Consider the following 23407-nt stretch of genomic DNA (forward strand, 5'->3'; position numbering starts at 1 on the left):
TCTGTTACAGCAGCCAACTGCACAAACACACCACTCTCCTGGGACAGGTCTCTCTCAGCAATGAGATCAGCAGATGTGAGGTTTTGTGCATCAATGCTAATCTGTGTTTATACAAAGCAGGAATCCAAAACCAGTTACTGCAGAGGGGAGGGAAAACTTCAAGTGCAATATAAAGGAACACTAGGAGGAGTCTGACAATTTTATCACAGTCAAGGACATCTAGAAATTATCTAACCTATGTTGGAGTCATAAAGATAATTCTATTAATTGCTGCTTTAAATCTTTTCTGGAACAAAGCCAAATATAAACATAATTCTAAAGCTAATGGGCTATTATAATTGAGTAGGAATGAAATGTTAAAAAATTCTAGACTTTCCCAGCAAAGTACAACCACTATTTTAGAAAAATATAAATCACTCTGAATCAAGTAAATATTTTTTTAAAAATACACATTAGTAGGGCAATTTCTTCAAGGCTCATATCTATTTCTATTGAAAAGAATTTTTGCCTTAAAAGGATAGTTTAAGTACACTTGTAAAAAGCTGGTTTAGGATTAGAGAAATGGGATTTGTTTCTGGTAAATTATGTAGGTTCAATCTTATCATGTTTATTAGTAATTAGTCATTTGCTCTAATCCCAAAGGCAATTCAACCTTCAGGAAGAACTATATTCTTCTAATTATGTTTCAGTTAGATAAGATACTGGGGGAGGGGAGGGGGACAAAATCCTTTAATCAACAAAATCCATCATACTACTTTAGAGAGGCTCACCAAGGAGAAGAGGTCATTCTGTAATCCAAGTCGATCCACAGGGGGCAGAGAAAGGTCACGAATGCCTGGTAATAAACTTTCCAGCATGGCGGAGCTGTACTGGGTCCTATAAAACCCAACTGTTCCTAGGTTTAACTGAAAAGACATCCAATAGGTATTTTTAAACAGTTGTATTTATTACAATTGTATGTATTACAATTTTTGTAGGTGTGAAAGGGATTTTGGTTTTAGTATATCTGGATGAAAAACAACAAAGATCATATATGCCAACAGATAGGGATTAAAATGAAACAACACATAAAGATAGAAATCAGTTGTCAAAGCAAATACAGAGGCAAAAAAACCCAAAAACTTGGTGGGGGCCAACGTGAAATACTAGGAAGAACATGGCAGGAAGGGAAGAAATAATGTGGATAAGTTTCTATTTCTAATCTCAGTGGACGTTTTTAAGTACAGAAAACATTGACTATATATAAAAACATTTGGACAGGGGAATCTCTGGGGAAGATTTAGCCTTTACAAACATTGATCTATTGAGTCCAGAGCCTCAAGAGAATAACAACTGTCAGGTCCTGGATTTTCAAGAATTACATGAACTTAAATTAAAAAAAAGTTCATATGATTTTTGGAGTGAGGTAATCAATTCTCTGTAGGCTATTTACCTATAGTAAAAAATATTTTTGATAATATTTACATACAAAAATATTTTCATGGTAAAACAATAATCTAAGATATAGTTTACTATTTACACATAAATAGTAAAAAATTGCCTCACAATTCTAATAGAACTATTATTTTATTGATTCCCTTTATCTTTTACTGTGGGAATAACACCTTTATTTTCCTAATTACAATCATAGTATACATAACTTTCTTCTCATTTATAAAAAGAAATGTTCATATTGCTATTTAATCTTCCAGATTATATTTTCAAATGGTAATACAGTATTCCACTGAGTATATTTAAAAAATTAAAACAGAGGGAGAAATGGCTCTTTTCAGAAAAGCACAGAAGTCCAGCCAATGTATAATTTCTATTAGGAAGCTACTATAATTGGTAGAAAAGTTTGTAATAGGTACTTTCACTATGAAAGATACAGAGGATAGTGTAATGAAAAATAATATTTACCAACTGTTATTTTTGTGAAATGGTTTTAAAACACCAGGTAAAGGAATTTCACATTTCAGTGACACAAAATGATTGCTATATGTCTGATCTCTCTTGATTATAGTTGTATGCATTTGATAACAGCACATCATTGAAGTTAACATGTCATTACAACAGGACACTTTAAAGTTGCAAGACTACACAAATGTTTTAGTTAATGTTTTTTTTTGTTTTTTGTTTTGCAAGTCCTATTCTAAACTGAAGCAGTAGAATTTCGAACCAGCCATAAAATGCATAAAGGAAGTGAGAGAAATAAATCAATTTAGGTAAGATAAAAATGGCCATGCCATTTCGGGACTCACCTTTACCCATTGGTCTGGTTTAACGTTTTTCAAAACCACATTCATCTCTGGTTTATCCATTAGAATTTTCAGTTTGGCATGGTTAGGATCTTCGCTAGTAGAGATTGTGATAGGAACCATCCACTGGGGACAGTCTTCTCCTTAAGCAAGAGAAGAACAAGTAGAAAACTTTAAAAATAATTTCTCACTGGAAAAAATGGAAGGTAAGGTGGAGAGGGCTGGTATCCTATGCACCAGCTCAAGTCTAACTGTTAAGCCAATAGCTCGTTTTTAATGGTACATAAACTCTCTCAGATAACCTGAATAGTATTAGTCAAAAGGAAGAGAGGATTTATTAACAAAACCACAAGTCTGAAAAAAAAGAAAGAACAGTTTACTCACTTATAGAATCACAAATACAGTGATTTTAACTCAACTGTTGTTTTCCCTTTACAGAGCAATAGAGACAGCAATGATTTTATTGTTTTAAAAAAAATTTCAAATAGGTGAAAGCCCTCACATAGCATTTAAAAACAAATTCTAAGATGTAGTTCTTAACAGGTATATATACTGCTGGAACACTGAAGTGTTGGTTTTAATTTTTCTGATAGACAGTACACACCCTGGGAGCTGCTGGATTCCATCAGTGAGGAGTCATATCTAAAAACCAAAGCTTTTGTAAGGCAGATATAATACACTCTCCTAGGTATCAGACAGCAAAACTGACTTTTCATTAAGATACCAAACAAAAGAGAGTCATTGCTTAGTACATTAATGGAACCATTTCAACAAATTATATAACTTTATGCTATGAGGCTAAACCACAAGTTAAAATTTCCTCCTGATATGGGATATTTCAGGTTTTAACACTACCTATATTGGTCAGAGTATTAGAGACACCTGTAAAACCTGTCTGTCCTACAATTCAGATTGCAGGTATGAGGCAGAAGATAGCACCTCTGACACTTAGGGATTTATCTGGATAATAAAAACCTGTCATCTGACTTGTCAGACATATTTATTGAAAGAGTAATTCTAAATGCTAAGGAAGGTTAAGGGTGGAAGGCTGTACCTCTTAACTCTAGTACAGTGCATCATATTTTGGTGGGTAGAACATGAAAATCACCCAATTTAGTAAGATGAAAATCACCAACATTGATGATTCTGATACATGCCTCCCCTGTTGAGACCTGCTATTTTAATGGAAGTCAAAAAGGTGCAGAAAAACACTTTAAAAAAATGTTTTTCAATTAATTTTTCATTTCCTGGGTAAGAGAGTCTAATGACATGTAGAAATATTTGAAAAAGCAGTTGAGTGGTGGTTAAGGGTATGAACTCATGGAATCCAACTATTTTGTTTGAATTCCTACTCTAACTCATTAGAGAGTTAACTCAAGGTGACCTTGGACAATTTAACTAACCTAGCTGTGCCTTTGCTCCCTCATTTGTAAAATGGAAATAATATTACCTACCCAATAGGGTTCTTGAGAGTGTAAAATAAGGGCCAGTTATAGTGCTTAGTACAGTGACTGGTACATAACACATCTAAGTAATCATTAGGCTTTATTTATTTGTTTACTTATTTTATTACACCCAAGAATTAAAAAGAAAAAAATGAGTCACCCACACAAACGTGTTTCAGTCTTCTTTTAGGGATTAAGGATAGAGACATCATTTCTTGGGTGATCTTATCCTTCATTTGTTATAGCCTCCAATACAAACACGGAATTTCAAAAATTTAAGAATATAATACTACAAATACCTCATAAATCTCCCCTTTTTTTGATTTTCTGGATTTCATTTTTATTTTATTACTATTTCCTTGTTTTTATTTAATTCTATTAAAAATATTTTAAAATGAATAAGTATTTTCTGTTAGTTGGAACACTACTGGTCTGGTATCCAAACTTATACCAGATCAGCTCCCACTTGTAGCCATGTGCTTACCAACATATGGTCCACTGGCACAGAACTTCCTTTGGGACAACTTTAACAATCTGTCATCTTCTACCTAGAGAAGCAAAACAAAAGCTTTGGTAGTATCAACACTTTTTTACTTTTTTCAAGGGGCAACATTTCTGTGACAAAGCAGAAGGTGAAACCAGTACAATCCAATGAGTACACAAAATGCAACTGTGATGAAGATGGAAGATACTATAGATTGGGAGAAAAGTCACTATTTCTCATTTGGGCTTCAAAATAACAAAACTCTAAATAAAAGACCAGGTTCTGTGCAATATGGGCACTCAGAAAAAACATGTACCCAGATGAGAACTTCAAAGGATTAAAGTTTTCAAAAGGATACATAACTATTTATAGTACTACAGCAAATTATTTTAATCTTTATAGAGGAAGGTTATGTCTTTAGTATTTTTCACTTCCAAAAAGTGGCAACATTAGATTAGCATGTGGACTCAATATTCACAATTCAAATTTTTAGAATGATTGATTAACATGAAAGAAGCATACACCTTGTTTTCAAAGGATGAGCTTTGCAATGAAACACGAATAAAGGGGGGGGGGGGGTGGAACTGAAAAGCCAGAAGCGACAAAGGCAAGTACTTAGTTTTTAAAATACTCCAAAAAATGCAGTCATTTGTTTCATTTATCATTTGTTACTACACCTCAGAACATTTGAAATAACATAAGATATTACAAATTTAAGATCACCTAAATCAAAATTAAAATTTGGCCAACGACTTTTATGGATAAACTGACTACAAGAGACAGAATCGAAAAACCAAAAAATTTGAGTGAGAAAGCAATGGCCACGTTGATGCCATAGAGAAGCTCCTAATGAACACTACATCACTAATTGGTGATGTATCACATAGATTTCCTTGAAAAAGCTGAAAGGTGACTTTTAAATTGATTCATAAATAAAACAAAAATATTTAAATTTAGGACTATACAGTGAGAAATAGATCATAATCAAGATATTCGGTGTTACAGCCTCTCTTATTTTTAAAAGAATTAAGAGTCACAGACAGGCTTTTCATTGTAACAAAAATGGAGGATGAGTTTCCTGTGCTTACAGATTAAAAAAAAAACAAAGCAAAGAAAATAAAACCTTGAAAGTAGTTTGATGGAAAAGTTAACTGAATTTCAATAATATTGGGAGGAAGTGGAATATTAGTGTCCTCTATTGTAACTTAAAAGTGTGCTGTGCTTGAAGAAAAAATTATGGCCCAGTAGCTTTTTGTGTAATCATTAAATAGTTTAATAGTTTTGAGGTGTTGATAGTTTTTGAGGGAACGAAATCCCCAGAGGTGAAAGGAACAATCATCTTTGCATGTTATTATCCTTAAAACAGTCAGATAAAATGAAAACTACTTGACAGTCTATACAGTGTCAATGTAAAATTTGATCAGACATCTCTTATAACAGCCTAGTCCAAAATGGAGACAGAAGACTAGAAAGAAACAAGAATGGTCACAAACTTACAGATAACCTTTTCCACCAAATATGATTGATTGCATTCCATAAATTGCCTTTCTAAATGCTTGTAGTCAATCTAATTGAGAGGTCCTCCAATGTGTGTACTTTATTATAAAATACGGTCACATTTAAGGTTAACATGTGGCTGTGGAAGGTTAACTTGCAAGCACTGTAACGTACGATGTCAATTCGGGTGCATTTTGAGAGTACAAAGGCTAGTTTAAAGATTACCTAGAATTCTTAAAGTACAGAAAGGCAAATTTGAAACACTGACTGAATTTCATTTAATATAGTATCAGACAAATTGAGGGACTTTTTATAAGTTTACCTGTTCTGCTTCCACATAAATGAGGGGGAATCCCATTTGTTTGGTCCAGGTATTCATCATCGCTGCTATAGGCTTACCACTAGCACTCTCTAAACTTTCCCAGAGATCCTCTAGGAGATAAACACAAACAATGAAAATCTAAATGTTTACATTTTTATTTTCCTAAAACACCCAGAAATTTCATATAACCCTTGACACTGCATTGCTGACCAACTCTGGTTCTTTCAGGTTCAGGTAACAAACAGTGGGCCAAATTACTATCCCCCTTGCATGCCCAATAAGCTAACTCTATTACAAAAACTGGTCTTATATACTAAGATATTCTTAATCGTTCCAATTATAACAAACAAAAAAAACCAGGTGAATTTGAACATGAAGAAATAGAAACAAACAAATGGAAACGTATTCAAGATCACTACTAGTCATTCACAAACATAAAACCATTATACACGCATTCAATTAACAGAAGTTAAAAAATACTCAATGCTGATGAGGTTGAAGTAAAACTCATATGGTTCAAATAGCAGTAGTGGTAGAGTGAGCAAAACAGTGATACAATGTGATGCATACTGTAATGCAGGCAGGGACACAGGAAAAGCATTTAGAAGAAAAATCCAAAGAAAATAAAGCCTTCACAAGAGTTGACTTTTGGTCTGCATCTTGAAGAGGAGCTGTTCATTAGGGGAACAAAGCTCATTCCAGGTAGACAGAATAAATGGTCTATGTACAAAGGGGAAAGTATAAGAAAAGACAGAAAATATTTTAAAAAAAGCAGTATGTTCAATAAGCTGAAGATAGAGGGCACATGTATGGGCGTAACGGGCAATGAGTGAGCAGGCTGAATTGTTGAAGACTGTATGGCTTACAAAGAAGTACAGACTTCATTGGGAAGGGAATGTGGTATCCCAAGTATTTCTAATCAGTAGGTTGATGCAATCAGATATTTACTTCAGAAGGATACCCCTAGCTAGCCTCAGTGTGAGAAATGAAGAGATGAAGTAAGGCAAGTAGTGAGTTGATAGGCAACTGCAGAATTCAGTGGAGAGATCACCAAGGCAGGAATTGAGGGAAATGCAGTGAAGATAGAAAGAGGGCACTAGACCTGCTGCAAAAGGATAAAAACCATGGATGGTAACTGAAATGTATTTGAACTGCCAACCGTTTTTCATAAATCACGAAAACAAACCAAAAAAGGTACATGGTAGGCCTTGCTATTCAAAGTGTGGCCTATGAACAAGCAGCACTAGCTTCATCTGAGAGCTTGTTAGAAATGCAGACTCTCAGGCCTCACCCCAGCCTACTTGGTTAGAAACATTTTAACAAACCCCAGGTGATTTAAGAAGCACACGGTTCTTTCCTCATATATTATATACAGGCATACCTCAGAGATATTGCGGGTTTTGTTCCAGAATACCACAATAAAGCGAATATCTCAATAAAGCGAGTCACGTGAATTTTTTGGTTTCCCAGTGCATATAGAGGTTATGTTTATACTATAATCTACTAAGTGTAAAATAGCATTATGCCTAAAAAAATGTACATACCTTAGTTTAAAAATACTTTATTGCTAAAAAATACTAACCATCATCTGAGCCTGTTTGAAAAATGGCGGTGATAGGCTTGCTCGATGCAGGGTTGCCATAAACCTTCAATTTGTAAAAAAAAAAAAATGCAATATCTGCAAAGCGCAATAGAACAAGGTATGCCTGTATATGCATGCCAAAGATTCATTAAACTTGCAAGAGTACATTTTTTTGTAGCCATTCTTTAAGGAACAGAATGCCTCTCTATTTTATAGACTAAAATGGAAATTTACAGGGGTGGGGGGTGGTGCGTGTCAAGGTTACATCATGTCTTGAACAGAGAAGATACTGTATTTTTAAATCACAGGTCATAAACCTTAGGAACAGCCCATGGCCAGGACTCTCTGAACTTGTCATTCTATTAGACACTAATGACATTACATAAATCTTCTTGTTTTTTAAACTATTTTTATTCACTAAAGAACTCAAAACTATGACTCTGGCTCTTTTTCATATCCCATCAATTCTTTAAGGATGCCTTTATTCATCCTTTTGACTCTGATATCCAATAAATTATAGACCATCATACACTAAAAATCTTAAGACTTTACTTCATTGAAATTCACATCTAAAAATGGTTATTTTGCAGCTATTTTAATGGCCAGTGATTAATTTAGGGCAATAAAACCATCACCAAATAAACAACCTCTGGTAAACAGATCTCTTTAGACTCTTTTAAGTGGCAAAACACTGAGCTATGGAAAGCAGACTACTGGAGGATGACCAAAAGGAAAATGGACCCCGAATTAACAACGGCGTCAAATAAGTCAACTTTCTTTCCTACCCATCACATGGAGTGCCAACATTGTCCATTTCTATCTCAGGCTATTAAAGATTACCTGTGGCAGCATTCTTTTGCTGGAACTTGGTTAAATACATGTTCATTCCTCTCTTAAAGTCCTGAGAAAACACAATTTTTAAAATCCAGGAGAGTCAGACCTCGGAATTTACAGCATATTTGCATATTAATACTCAAAAGCTAATTTACTCAAACCACTTGAGTATCAGATTTACTGAAAAACATATATCCCCCTAATGTCTACTGCTTTTTATTTAAGAAAGCATACTCTTTGCCTTTTACTTTTGCTTTTAAGTTTTATAACAGCATCCCACCCACTCCCCAAACACCTGTACATCATTCATCAAGGGATCACAAGAGTCAATATAAAAAGAAATAAAGGTAAGCCAGAGCAGGGTAATACCCTTTCCAGATTCTAGAAAAAAATTACTTAGGAACCTAATCTAAATAAAACCTGACATTTTTCCATGAAAAACTATGCGATTTCACTAAAACAAGACTTAAACCAGTTTTTGTTTTTTTTACCTTATCCCCAATGTAGTCATGTAGCATTCGGATGACAGATGCACCTTTGCTATATGATATAGCGTCAAATATCTCGTCAACTTCAGAAGGATGGCCCACACTGACCTGGCAGACAGTGTGATTCAGGGTTATGACAGGAAGCAGACAGCCTGTAATACTGAATTACATAAAAAGCTTTCTAGGAAAACCCTTCTAACTAAAAAGATACTTTTCTGCCTTTAGCTCACTCATAATGTATAATGATGATCCTTCAAGAGTATAGGAACTAACACTGATACAGTGGAATATATAACCTGATCTCCATCATCTCTTAGGGTCCAATCTTGGCTCTGTTTTGCTGGGGGACAAGTCATTATAGATCTTTTTTTTGGTGGTGATGGTGAGTGGGGGCAGGAAAGGGAGAAATGAAAAACATTTGCTTTCTTGCACTAGTTAGTATGGCTTACAATTATAAAGGACTCTGGTTAAATACATCAAAGTAGATTATAAGTCTAGTTCTTTTGGGGTGAACTTTATACCTTTAAATGAACTGGAACAAGAATAAGCGAAGTCAAGAGAATTAAAATGTATATAAAAACAGACAACAATAAAAAATATGTTCAGAATTTTTTTTGAAACAAACAATGGAATCATAATGTTCCCCTATGCATATTACCTAACAATTATGATTCTCCCGTATATTCAGTAAAAATGTATTTAGTGAATGCTTATGGGTACACAGCACTTGCCTCTCCAAAGATCAAATTTTTATACTGCCTACCTTAAGAAGAAACATAATTAGAACAGCCTTGTTATATTTTCAAGACTGGAAATAAAAACTATAAAAACAAATGAAATTACCCACGCAATTTTCTTTTCAGTGTCCCAAGTATCTCTATAACAAATTACTTATTTTATTAAAAATGAGAGCAAATGGTTGAAATTATGGCTCACTTCAATAGGATGGCTGTTATCTAAGGCGTCAAGCTCCTGGGCACGGGTATAATCAGCAGAAACAAACTGAGTCCAGATATCATACTCTGGGAAGCAGTGGTCTACACACAGATATTCAATCCAGGATGCAAAGCCTTCATTTAACCAAAGATGAGTCCACCATTCCTAAAAACAAAAGATAGAAACACATAAAGAAAACAAAACGCTTGGCATTCCACTAATTTGTAAAACTCACATGTCCCTTCCACTATACTCTAAAACTTAATGAACTAAAATTCAGTTAAAAACAATTAGTAAATAAGTCACAGCTCTGAACAAAAGAGATGCCTAAAAGAGATTCCAAGGAAGACCAATTGGTGATATTAGCATGATGCCTGAGGGACATTTCAAAATATTGCTAAGTAACTTTTACTACCAAAGGTATAAAAGGAGGTAGGACAGACTGGGGCGAAAAGGGGAGAGAGTGGATAAATGTAGGCTTTTTTCCCTATACTATTTCCTATATTGTCATTTGGTTTAATAAAGATTTCTCTTTAAAAACACCAGAAAACGGGCCAGCCCGGTGGCTCAGGCGGTTAGAGTTCCAGGCTCCTAACTCCAAAGAATGCCGGTTCGATTCCCACACGGGCCAGTAAGCTCTCAACCACAAGGTTGCCAGTTCAATTCCTCGAGTCCCGCAAGGGATGGTGGGCTGCGCCCCCTGCAACTAGCAACGGCAACTGGACCTGGAGCTGAGCTGTGCCCTCCACAACTAAAAGGACAACAACTTGAAGCTGAACAGCACTCTCCACAACTAAGATTGAAAGGACAATAACTTGACTTGGAAAAAAAAAAAAGTCCTGGAAGTACACACTGTACCCCAGTAAAGTCCTGTTCCCCTTCCCCAATAAAATCTAAAAACAAACAAACAAAAAAAACCCCAGAAAGCTACCAGGACCAAACAAGAACTGGGAACTATTTCCATAATGACTGAGAGAAATCATTGTTTATAGATGAGTTAAACTTTCTAGATAAATAGAAAAGCAGTACTTATATTAGGATTAGGTGAAATTAACAGAAATGTCATGGTAATAAGTAATTCAGTAATGAATGGTGATAAAGCATTTATGAAATATAAAATTCTCACCTGTTAATAAGATTTAATAGTGGAGTGGACAAAGAATACATAATGGGTCACAGAGAAAAACCAACATTTTTTTAAAAACACAACTTTTTAGAAAGAGATTTCAATCTAATTTTCACTGAAGTTGATTAAATCTCATATAAAAACGCAACATATGAATACAAGATAGAGGCTAAAGGACTAATGCAATGGTAAAAAACACGACGGCATTTTGAAATCCTGAAAAGATCAAATATTTCCAGTTAAGTGATAAATGGCTATTTGTCGAAGTGTTTTGTGCATTTCTCTAACTAGTAGCCTCCACTAAGATAAGCTGGTACAAAGCTAGTTAATCTCTGATGTATCTCTAAGCCCTTAAATTTCAGTTAATGAAACAACTGGCATCTAATAACTAGGATAGTTACTCAAATCCAATAAAAAGTTGTTTAAAAGCTACATAGTAATGCATACATTTCCCCTCTAAAGTTTATTACTGGTAGTTTCAAAATAAAATCATAAAAAATAAAGTCTGCTGAAAGCTGAGCAAAAAAATTGTTTAGCAGCAACAAACTTGCTGCATTAAGTAGAAAAGAACATTACTATACAGATTTGAATACAGGTAATAGCATACTTAATTCCACATTAAATTATGTTTTAAAAAAATTTTTTTCATCCCTACGTAAAATTTTAAACATCCAACTAACATCCAAGTCAGGTTCTGCTCTGTGGCAGCCTAAAATGTCATCTGGCAATTTGGCTGGCTCCAGAATCTCCAGTTCTTTCTTTGCAGAGGTACTTCTAGTTCACCTATTAAACCTGTGCTCCCAAGCTCTAACATAATTGGCTGCCATGGATATAGTGTTTATTTAGAGCAGGGGTGTCCAAACTGCGGTCTGTGGGCCAACTACTGCCCGCAATCCATTGTTAATTGGCCCGCAGCAAATTCCAAAAATATATTTAGTTTACTTAAATAAAGCAGGTGAGGCAACACATACTTCCCTTCGAGTGAGTGGCCCAGCTGTTTGTGTATTTTACCGCATATGGGCCTTGGTGAAAAACATTGAAAAAAGTTTGGACAGCCCTGATTTAGAGTAAGAGGGAAAGGTCAAGACTAGAGGACAATGATCATTCACTGCAAACATTATAATAAACAAGGATGTCGATGGGACAGTTGGAAATTTTAATATACTTTAGTTATTCTGCAGTTCCTTTGCTTTCACTTCTATCAGATTTAAACTTAACATTTTAGAAAATGGAACTGGCCCCTAAAAACACTTCAACCTAATCGAAGATCAGTGTATTACTTAGCAGGTTACTTTCAAGCTAGTGAACTACATAATAAATATGACTCAGGAAACTAGTTAGCCTGGAATCTCACTGCATGGAATCTCTCTACCTAAGAGGAATCTCATTCCTTCACCCAAATTAGTATCGTGACTTCCCCTATTAGCAGGCAAATTCTAGAACAATTAGGAAGTATTTTCTGTTGAATAAAGATTGTCCACATGCTCTTGATCAACACAGAGATTCTGATAAACACTTTTCAATGTGGATCTTTTAAAATAAAGTTTTCTTATCATTCAATTATTTTTTGGCATAATGCTCTAGGCAAACCTGAAATACTATGTAGCCAAAATAATGTGCAGCAGGATGAAGATAAATATATTTGAGCACTTAAAAATATTAAATACCATAGTAACAAGATTTCCAAACCATTGATGGGCGAGTTCATGTCCCACAACCAGAGCAACCCACTGGCGTGATGAAGAACAGGAGTTTTTTGGATCAATAAGCAATGCAGTCTCCCTGCGTTAAAAAAAAAAAAAAATTAAATAATAAAAGTATTGCAATAAAAGCATGCATACACAAGTAGGGGAAGTAGATTCAAACAGTAAATAAGATGGTCAAGTTAGGGATGTCAAGAAAACATTTCCTTAGAGTATACAGGATAGAAAAAGTTCCAGGAAGATTAAAGACTATGTCAACAGAATTCATACAACAGAAGATAAAGTTGTGACACAAGTTTAATTATCAGTTTGTTGATAGGACAGCTGCCTGAAAATTTAGAAACACTTTGTCTAAGGTATTAGGGATTATTGTGCTAGAGATAGAGAGAAGACAGTTCTTCCATTAAAAGAAGGAGAGTGGCAAGTGCATTCCACAGTCTCAAAAAGAACACTGAGCAGGTTGTCCAAAACTTAGCTCATCGAAGAAGGCAACTGAAAGTAGAAGGCAAAAACTTGTTTACAGACCCTGCTTCAAAACTTATACAACCCAGATGTTTATACTGTGGTGACAGATATGTAAAAATTTGGCTGGAAAATATTAAATCGAGACAGTTCTTCAAGCTGGATAAATAATTATGAAACTACTGGGAGGAAGACAAGGCACCTAAATGAGAAACTGAGCCAAAAATCTAAAAATGTTACTAGTGCCAGATGCTCACTTTAAAATCCTACACTCTCAGATAGTAGCACCAGAGGGTGTTCATCTGCCTTCTTGAAATGTGTACGGAAGTGAGGGGAGGTTGGAAAATTCATGGCAGATCATAAAGCAGAAGATATTCAACTGTGATTAGGAGTAAAGTTCTTATGAAATCAGTGATTGAAAAGATAAGGCAGGGTAATGCATCATTGACATACCTATAAGTAACAAGGCCCCAGTTCTCCATGGCACCTTCATAAAATAAATATAAACATTTATTGATATATATACATACTTCTTCCTCAAAATCACAAAATTCAAAAAAGTTATTACAATTCAGCAATAAAATGAAATTTACTTTACCAGCTGCAAAGTCTGCAATAGCAATGAGATCAATTTTAGGTAGAGGATAAGGAACATTGAAGTAGTCCTTATAAAAAGGCAGGGTTTTAGCAGCAACCTATAAAAGTATAAACAAAAGAACCATCTGATAAATATTTTATTGTAACTCATATAGAAATTCACAAAGGAATCCGGTTGCAAGCCAAAGTATCAAATTACTAGAAACCAACCCAGGGGAGCCCTACCTCCAAAGACTGCCTTAGCCCCAAGTTTTGTATATGCTGGACAAACGTTAATCCAGTTATAACTTGGTATGAAAAAATATAATTACATATTTTCCCACCCACTCTCTGGATGAATAAATTCCACTCTAATATTCTCTTAATCATTATCTTGTAAAATGTAAACGCAACACCAAGATTGGTAGTTCCAAAATTCTATTAAAAATAAAATCAAAGGAGCACAACAAATTTCAGATTAAATTACAAATAATTGTACTAATAATTGATCAGAAATGTAAATTCCCCAACCTGGAGTTATGGACTGTTGGAACAATCCTCTTCAAGTACATTTACCTCTAACGCAAATTTTCCTTGCTCTGCTTTGCCAACAGGGGTGTAAACACGGACACACACACCATCTTTTGACCTTGTTTCTACAAAGTCATATTCACCCACAACAAATGCCACCAGATATGTAGACATGACAGGTGTGCGGGCAAACTTCACTTCCACTACATTTTCATCATCAGGGTATGGTTTCCGATCAATTACATTCTTTTAAAACAAAAAAGAAAAAATTTAAATAGGTTTACATTAAATACCTTATAGCAAACACTAGCCAAAACCTATAGGCACTGTTGCCGCTCCCTCCCCCTTTCCGGCACTGCTTACTTCTCTATCCCAGTTCATTCAGTGCTTTTATTCTGTCAAGATCTTTCCTATTAAGAAGGAAAGTGATCTGATAAAACACGGTCACACTAAGAAATTCAGGGCTAACATGTTAAAACTACCAAGGATTTGTGAGCGAAAAGAAAACTGTTCCTGAATACCTATTATATGCCAGGTATTGGGATGTTTTAAGACAGATCTCAATACTTTCCGAGTGAAATAAGGATAGGAGACAACAATTATTAATGAAAATAAAATGCAACTGTGGAATCTACAGTTCAAAGGGTACAGATTTCTAGATTTAGAGTATTTTCTGTACCAAGGCTGGCTCTAAGCATATTTGTGAAGAAAACTCCACTTTGCCTTTGGAGTCCATAAATTTCCCTTTGGTGTTCTCCCTCTTTTTCTTATTCAGGCTCTCAGTTTCCTCAAGATCTCGCTGTTCTTTCTTCCAAGGAAGACTTATTCAAGAACAGACCTGATAAATTCATACTAAATTGTAAATGCATATTTCAGTTCAACATATTAGTCTCCTCTCTAAGAATATTTAAGACGAGAATGGCATTGTATCAATGGAATTCTCTCCACCAATAAAGGAGACAAAAGCCAGTTATTTTCAGGTGCAGTAAGCTTTTCCAAGTTCCCCAGATTCATATTCTAGGCTTTAGGCTACTCTATGTCTTCAAGTAGTCCTAGACAATATACTTCCAGTAGTGAATGCTTACTCTATTTATGAATGAGATCAATGACATCTGCGAAGAGAGCGTATTACAAAAATACAATCAGCCAAAAACCTAAATATACTTTATTATGTGGTTATATCTTTTGGCATTTAATAAGAAAGTCAGATTTTTTTCTTTCAGGTAATATTTATTAAACTCATAACTTATTTAGGCTTCCAAATTAAAAGAAGTCGATAATCTTGTTAATACAGTTTACACGGACTATCTTCCATGAACTGAGAAACTCTCCAAATAAGGCAATTAAGATATAATAGAGGGCTTACTGGAAATAAAGAAAACTAACATTTGTGTTCCTATTATGTATCAAACACTGTGTTAGGTGGTTTCATGCTATCCCATTTAATCAGCAGACTAAATATGCCAAATGCTTTATTCAAAATGTAAATATACTTACAACCACATACATACCATGTTTGATAAAGCTACTCTGTCTTTAGGAACAACCAATGAGATATCAAAAGTTGCTTTGATGGCAGGCTCATCCCAGCAAGGAAAAGCCCTCCGAGCATCAGTAGCCTTAAAAAAAGAATATGAAATATAAATATCACTGAATTAACCTAACAGACTATTTCATGAAGTAACGGCCCTTCATTTTTTTTGTTTATTTATTTATATAATTCATTCACTTGTTCAAATATTTACTTTCTACAGTGCCAGGCAACAAGCGAGGCACTGACTAAGAAAACACAAGGTTTACTATCATTGCCACATCAACAATTATCCAGGAACTAGGTCAGCTACAGTTCTTAACAATTTATAGTATAATTTATAATTGTATTTTTGTTTTTAATAAATTTCAAAAGTTTAATGGCTCCATCAATGTTAACACAACACAGAAAACTGTAAAGATTTAGAGCTGAAATTATACGATAGGTTGCCTCTCTGGCTTTCATTTCAAAAGTAAAAATAAAAATATTTTCAGAATCTTTGATGTATTTTGTTCTTTATCTAGAATGGCAGCAAAGGGAATAAAGACAGATGCTCTGTCACATCTACGCAGGTCATTCATTTAATGGCATTTCCATATACTACACATAAAATTGTCGCAACTTGACCTACTTAAAGAGACCTCATTCTTTCTTTAAAAAAAAAATAAAAAATCAGCAAACTTGTTAAAGCAAAATAAAATTTAGTGGTTTAGTAGAATATTAGTTACAAAAGAAAGAAATGAAGTAAAACAGAACAAAATGAAAAAAATAGAACCAATGACAAGATTCTGTTATGAAAAGAAGTAACAAAATATGCAGAAGTAGAGGAAGCACACACTTCTGAAAAAGGATTTCTCCGAGAAAAAATGTTAGATGGCTGATTGCACTCTCAGAAAATTAAATTATAAATTCTATCAAAGAATAAATAAGACATTTGAAAAGTAATTAGAATGTAAGAACAGAAATAGCAGCATAGAAAAACTTAAATTAGGAGCAGCAGCAGTACAGAAATGAATTTATACTAGAGGAAATTAAATGAATGACCTGAATAACAAGATTTAAAAGTTTCTAAAATATCCAAAGGACAAAGTGATGAAAGCAATCAAAGATATATTTGAGGGCTAGACACTAGAGCTAAACCTGCTATTAACTGATGTTTCTGAGTAGAGATCAGAACACACACACATACACACACACACATAGACCCGTAATAAAATTTCAATATCTGAATTACTTTTATACTATGTATGTTTCTTAATTAAAATTATCCTCTTAGTATTTGACACCTGTGGCTTTTCGTACTAAATTAATAGTAATGCTGTTTTATACACACACACACACAGACATATATACATATATAGAGATCTATATCTAATATATCTATATATCTACTGAGATATATAGAAATATGCTCTTTCCTAACCCACACTCCTAATTCCCTCCCTTCTATAGTGAAGGTAATTGGGTGAATATAAAAATCCAAAATCATGAATATAATTATGGCCAAAGGCACCTAGCCTCAAATAATCACACAAATGAGAGAATACACCTTTGTCAGAATATCTAATTTAAGATCATTAATACTTTAGAGAAGAATACCATACCTCAAACTGTGTGACAGCAGCATAGCGTACCTCTCCAGAAGGAGTAGTATATTTACTTCTATAGAAACCTTTCATTTTGTCATTCAGCTCTCCAACAAAATCTATCTTTAAGGTTCCTGTACCTAATGATCGAAGATAAATGAAAACCACTTTTATGAAAATGTTAAGTACAAGTTATCAAAAATACGTCCTTAAGATACTAATTCAGTTGGCTATTTACAATGTTTAAATCATTCTTTCCTTTCTCAAATACTCCTCCTGGCAATGGAGAGAATATAATATTTACTAAAGTACATGGCAGACTAATCCTAAAGTAAAACTTAAAGAACTGTTTAGGGTGAGTAACTGATTAGAAAGTTCTTTAACTTTATTAACTTTATCTCAAATTACCAATACATGAAGATAAAAACAGGAAAGGAAATTAACATTTATTATTAAATGTATAACATGCTATTGTGCATGGTGCTTTAAAAATATTTATAAACTTGGAAATAGATATTGTCTCCATTTTTCAGATGAGAAAACTGAGGCAGAAAAGTTCAATAACTTGCCCAAGGTCACACAGTTAGTTAACTAAAATGCAATAAAAACTTAGGCCTGTTTAATCTAAAGTTCATGCTCTCTGCCAATTATACCATATAAATTGGTTGTTTTAGATGACTTCATGCCAATAACTCTATCATTCAGACAAGACACTATCTGTTCAATCCAAATGAAACACTAATTCCCTGTTGTTGTAAGGAACTATAGGGAATACAGATAATTTGATCAGCAAAAGGACAAAAACAAACTCCCACAGCCATTTCAGTCATTTGAAATCTGATATTAAAAAAATACATTTAATCAATAATGATTAAATAAAAACAAAAATGAGTATTTATTCAATGTGAATGTATATTCTATTGTTGTACAAGAGCAAAACCTGAACAAAATGGGAGTTTTTGTGAGTATATATACTTTCTTTCATAATAGAAAAAAAGATAATTATTATCTAATAGTCATCTAAATTCAGATGCATGACAAAGCAATAATCCTATCCTACATTTTATAAACCAAGACAAAAAACCCATAAAAATGTTGACTTTGCAATTGATCCTTTTAAAGTGCCTATTTATAACAGGATCTAGAGAATGGGAATCTAATGTATTAAAGATATAGTATGACTATAATTAGCCAATCATACCAAAACTTTTATATCCTAATTTTTTTTGTTGGTGGTGGTTTTTTTGGGGGGAGGAAGTGGCCAATTCCCTTGTGGGGAATGTGTCCCGGACTGGGGGCTCAGGGAAGTGGGGGTTTCTCTCTAAGAACCATCACTGATTATTCATTCACCAAGTGCCAAGCTCAGGCATGGAGACAGCCTCTGGTCCCTGTCCATAGGAAAAGCTGGTGCTGGATTTTTGCCCCACCCCCCTACATCCTAATGTTTTAAACCGTCATGTTGGAATGCTGTAGAGCAGTGACACTGCCATTGTTCAAAATGTTCTTGACTCTTTCTCTGACATATCCTCTTGGACGGTCACAAAGTCAAATCTTCACCTTCCAAAATTAAATTTGCTTCTTGGAAAGGTCCAAAAGTAATCAAGAGTCAGTCTACAAAATAAGTGAATAACAAGCTGCAAACTCTATTTCTAGACAAAACACTAAGTGTGTCTATGAAGTAATTACACTGATTTGCTTATGTGCCTCGAACTGGTTCTGAAAGTAATTTCAAGTAAAAATTTCAGACCTTTGCAACAAAATCATCATTACAGAAAGTGGCACATTCTTAAAGTAATCATGCTGGGAAAACAAAACAAAACAAAACAAAATAACGGAAGCTCAACTGAATAGACATTTGTGATTATTTTTAAAAAATCAGACATTCTGTCTGAAGGGGACAATAAATATTTTTGTTCTGTTAAAGAGAATGATAGATTACTGGGACAGTAAATATGAATACAGTAAAAGAATCTGAAAGAATTCTAAATGATTGATATTAAACAATTTAACTATATAAACAATACAAAATTTCTCCTTTCTTTAGGAATTTACTGATTTTTTTTTAAAAAGTAGATATATCCACATTAATAAAGTTTACAAGGAATATCTAATAGATTATAGAAATCTACTACCTTTAAAGAGAACTGCTTGATGGAATTTTATGTCACAATTCCATAAATGGAATTGGCAAGTCTGTTTTTACTCGGTTAACCATTAAGGTGTCTTTTATATAACTCATTCCATGGTAAATCTACTTTCCACTTTTCCTGTTTGGAATAAAACTCATAACTAAGTAAGAAAGGCTGCTTACACTTTTACTTGGTTTTAAATCTCCAAGGCCATCAAACCATAACAAGATATTGACAGTGGCCACTTCCAAAAGTGGCATACTAAACAAAATACAAAGTATTGGGAAGGGTTATTACCTGAAATTCAAACAAAACACAAGTTAAAGTTTAAAAAAAAAAAATCATTAATAAATTTAATTAGTGTCACATTGTACAATACTAATTACAAAATATTTACTATGAATATAGAATTTTAGGGCAAGAACAGGAGGAAAAAAGGATTTCTTGATTAATTTCACTTACCAAATTTATACTATATTAAGAACTGATTGCCAGATTGTCTAATTTTATACTTATTTGCGCACATAACTTATAATACAATGCTTCCTCAAATTCCATACAATATTTCAATATCTAATGTATGTAATATTTACCTGCTTGGGGTGGTGACCCTTTTAAAACATACAAGAAGCTCATTTATAAATTAAACAACTGAAAAATTGAGGCTTCCATCAAAAACCTATTTATTTAACATTTAAAAGAGTATAATAATTGTTGTAAAAGCTGAAGTCGATCTTTAATTAAATACTTTAATAAAAATTTAATGAGCCTACTAAATGCTATAAAAATGAAAGGCAGATTACACAAAAAGGGAGTAAAAAGGTCTTTGCTTTTGTGTCACCATTTCTTATGATCCTGTTTTTTCACTCTTCAAAACATTAGTATCTTTTAGTGTTTCTCCAAATAAATGCCACTCTACAGGATCCTTCACCAAAGATTTTGAGGTTATGTTAGGTCTTAAAATGATTATGGTAACCTAACCACTCACTATTCTAGAATGGTGCCAATTTCAGAAAAGATGTTTTACTTAGCTATGTAATAGTTGACATGACTGTTAAGTTTCACGAGACTAAACACAAAGGTTACTAATGTCCTCTTAATATATGTTCAATATTTACTCCATTACCAGAAGATAGCCCACATGTACAACCTATTAAAATTTTTTGAAAATAAGGACTTCATTCTTAAAGCAAACAATGAATGACTGGATAACTCTGACCCAGAGAATCTTGGGAAAATGTGGAAGCCAATGATTTTCAAACAGTTATTTATAGTTATCCAATAATTCAATATAGTCACATCTATAAATAAGATTTTTAAATTCTAATTTATTCATTACTTATTTATATTGTTATATTAGCTAAAAAATCTCCAAAACTCTGTCAAATTATAGTATGCTAAAGGTCATAACTTTCCCTGACTTGTTCCTCCTTTTATTAGAAATGACTTCAGTTTACCATGTCTGCTGTTAATGGTCCTTGCCAGGAATGATGCAGCTCTTACATATTGATGATAAATGACATCTTATATATATAAATAAGGGGAAAAGAAGAAGGGTGCAGAATATTATGTGTGGCATGTTAACTTCTGTTTTTAAACAGTGTATAAACAAATGCTTATAAAAGCATAGTACAGTTTTGAAAGGATATATAAGAAACAGGTTGCTTCTGAGGACTGGATCTGAGAGATGAAGACAGGAATATAATGACAAACAAACTTTCACTATATATCATTTGAATTTCAAACTACGTCCATATATTATATACTGCTTGCGTTCAAATCCAGGCTCTGACGTTTACAAGCTGCTGACCATGGGCAAGTTATTTAAGTTAATTAAACCATCTTTGTGCCTTATTTTCTTTATCTATAAAGTGGAGATAATAGAATCTATCTCAAAAAGGATTTAATTAAGTTAGTATTTGTGATGCACATATGACAGTACATGGCACAGATTAAACATTCAATAGATACATGTGTATATTATACATATACACATATATACCACACACACACACACCCCTAGGAGTTTCTTTCTACTCTTACCTGGTGAATTCTAACAAATACATTATGGTTTCTTTTGATAATTACAGTATCTTTAATTTTTTTTATTTAAAATGGTGTTGTCATATTTCCTAATGCTGAACAAAAACTGCATTTATGTTATCTTTTTTTCTATACATGTTAGGTTTTGGTATCAGACTATTTTTTTAAAGTTTTTAAATATTTTTGCTCCTCTCTTCTCCATTTTTATTTCACTAATTTCTGCTGTTAAATCTTTTTTTTTTTTTAATTTTATTGGGGAAGGGGAACAGGACTTTATTGGGGAACAGTGTGTACTTTCAGGACTTTTTTCCAAGTCAAGTTGTTGTCCTTTCAATCTTAGTTGTGGAGGGTGCCGTTCCGCTTCAAGTTGTTGTCCTTTCAGTCTTAGTTGTGGAGGGCGCAGCTCAGCTCCGGGTCCAATTGCGGTTGCTAGTTGCAGGGGGCACTGCTCACCATCCCTTGGGAGTCGAACTGGCAACCTTGTGGTTGAGAGCCCATTGGCCCATGTGGGAATCGAACCGGCAGCCTTCGGAGTTAGGAGCCTGGAGCTCTAACCGCCTGAGCCACCCGGCAGGCCCTCCCCTTAAATCTTTATTTCTGTCTTCCACTTTCTTCAAGTTACCTGTTCCTTTTGTCTAACTTTGATCTTGATGCTTAGCTAATTAATTTCCAGTCTTTCTTCTTAGCTAACTATCTTGAGTAATGTTTTACTTGTAACCCACATGTGTTGATATGTAGTAATTTCATTATTCAGTTCTAAGAATTTTCTAATTTCCATAACAAGTCATCTTTGGCTCATTAATTTTCAGAGATATAATTTTTCCAAATATACAAAACGGGATTTTTTTCTTTTTTTCTTTTGCTATTGACTTTAATCTTTTCACAGCATGAACATAGAGTGTAGTCTGTAATGATATAGATTTTAAAAATTTTAAAGATTTTATTTCATTCAAGTAGTAGTCCATAGCTTGAAACTCATATAATACTATATAAGTCTACATATATAAGTTGCAGGTCCCTGCTCAATGTTACCCTACTCCCCACACTGCCCCGAATAGCAACTCTGGTTTCTAAATACCTTGCTTATATAGCAATTTCTTCAGTTTTCAATTTTACACATTATTTTCTCCTTACTATTGAATGTGAAGTTTTAGCTAAATTACATCTCCCACTATTATATTTTTACTAAATTCTCTCTGCACTTGCAAATCTGAAAATCTTTATTTTACCCTCTTTAAATGACTAAGCATGGAATTCTAGGTTGAAACTCAGATTCACTCATAATTTTGAAGGAATGGCTTCATTAGAGTATAGTTTCCGTGGTTCATGATGGTAAGTCGACTGCAATTCTGATCCCTGAACTTTGGAGATAATCTGTCAGCCTTCCCTCCTTCCTCCCAACCCTCTCACCTCGGGGAGAAACTATTTGAGAGACTCACTTCATTCCTAAAATTTGCTTTGGTGTGGGACTTTTTACATTTTTTGAGTTAGTCCCTCTCAATGTTGTACCTTTTCAAACTCAAGGCTCCTGACCCATCAGTTCAAGGAAATTTTCTTGTTTTGTGTCTTTAATAATTTCCTCTTCCTATTTTCTCTGTCCTCTCTTTTACTAGATGGATGTTGGGTCTGCCAGATTGGTCCTCAAATCATCCTACTGTTTGGAAGATTCCTCTATTTCATATTCTAAAACTTCCACTGGGTTTTTTATTCCTATTGTACTATAATTTCCAAAAGTTTTCTTGCTCTGATTCTTTCTTTTTGATGATATTCTGCCCTGTCCTTGTTTAATGAAGAGATATTAACTATATCTCTAAGGATATTAATTGATTTTGGGTTTTTTTGAGACCCACCTTTCCTCCTTCATCCCTCCCTCCCTCCCTCCCTTCCTTCATAAA

General features: G+C 33.9%; 1 protein-coding gene across 2 annotated transcripts in view; it reads right to left on the bottom strand.

Annotated features, from left to right (window-relative positions):
• The window catches only part of NPEPPS (aminopeptidase puromycin sensitive), a 70933-nt gene that overhangs the window by 11727 nt on the left and 35799 nt on the right, over positions 1 to 23407 (bottom strand). Inside the window, exons 4-16 of one of the 2 annotated variants that reach the window (XM_033090236.1) lie at positions 17359 to 17480; positions 15735 to 15842; positions 14269 to 14469; positions 13715 to 13811; positions 13570 to 13603; positions 12619 to 12733; positions 9826 to 9990; positions 8893 to 8997; positions 8408 to 8468; positions 5986 to 6095; positions 4167 to 4230; positions 2241 to 2380; positions 771 to 905 (exon numbers count right to left, since the gene is read on the bottom strand). In XM_033090236.1, the coding sequence (XP_032946127.1) occupies positions 771 to 905; positions 2241 to 2380; positions 4167 to 4230; positions 5986 to 6095; positions 8408 to 8468; positions 8893 to 8997; positions 9826 to 9990; positions 12619 to 12733; positions 13570 to 13603; positions 13715 to 13811; positions 14269 to 14469; positions 15735 to 15842; positions 17359 to 17480 (1457 nt within the window). Of the gene's footprint in view, positions 1 to 770; positions 906 to 2240; positions 2381 to 4166; positions 4231 to 5985; positions 6096 to 8407; positions 8469 to 8892; positions 8998 to 9825; positions 9991 to 12618; positions 12734 to 13569; positions 13812 to 14268; positions 14470 to 15734; positions 15843 to 17358; positions 17481 to 23407 lie in introns of both variants that reach the window. The other variant, XM_033090235.1, reaches the window with a different exon arrangement.

Source organism: Rhinolophus ferrumequinum, chromosome 21 (assembly GCF_004115265.2).
Source record: "Rhinolophus ferrumequinum isolate MPI-CBG mRhiFer1 chromosome 21, mRhiFer1_v1.p, whole genome shotgun sequence".
NCBI classification, from domain to species: Eukaryota; Metazoa; Chordata; class Mammalia; order Chiroptera; family Rhinolophidae; genus Rhinolophus; species Rhinolophus ferrumequinum.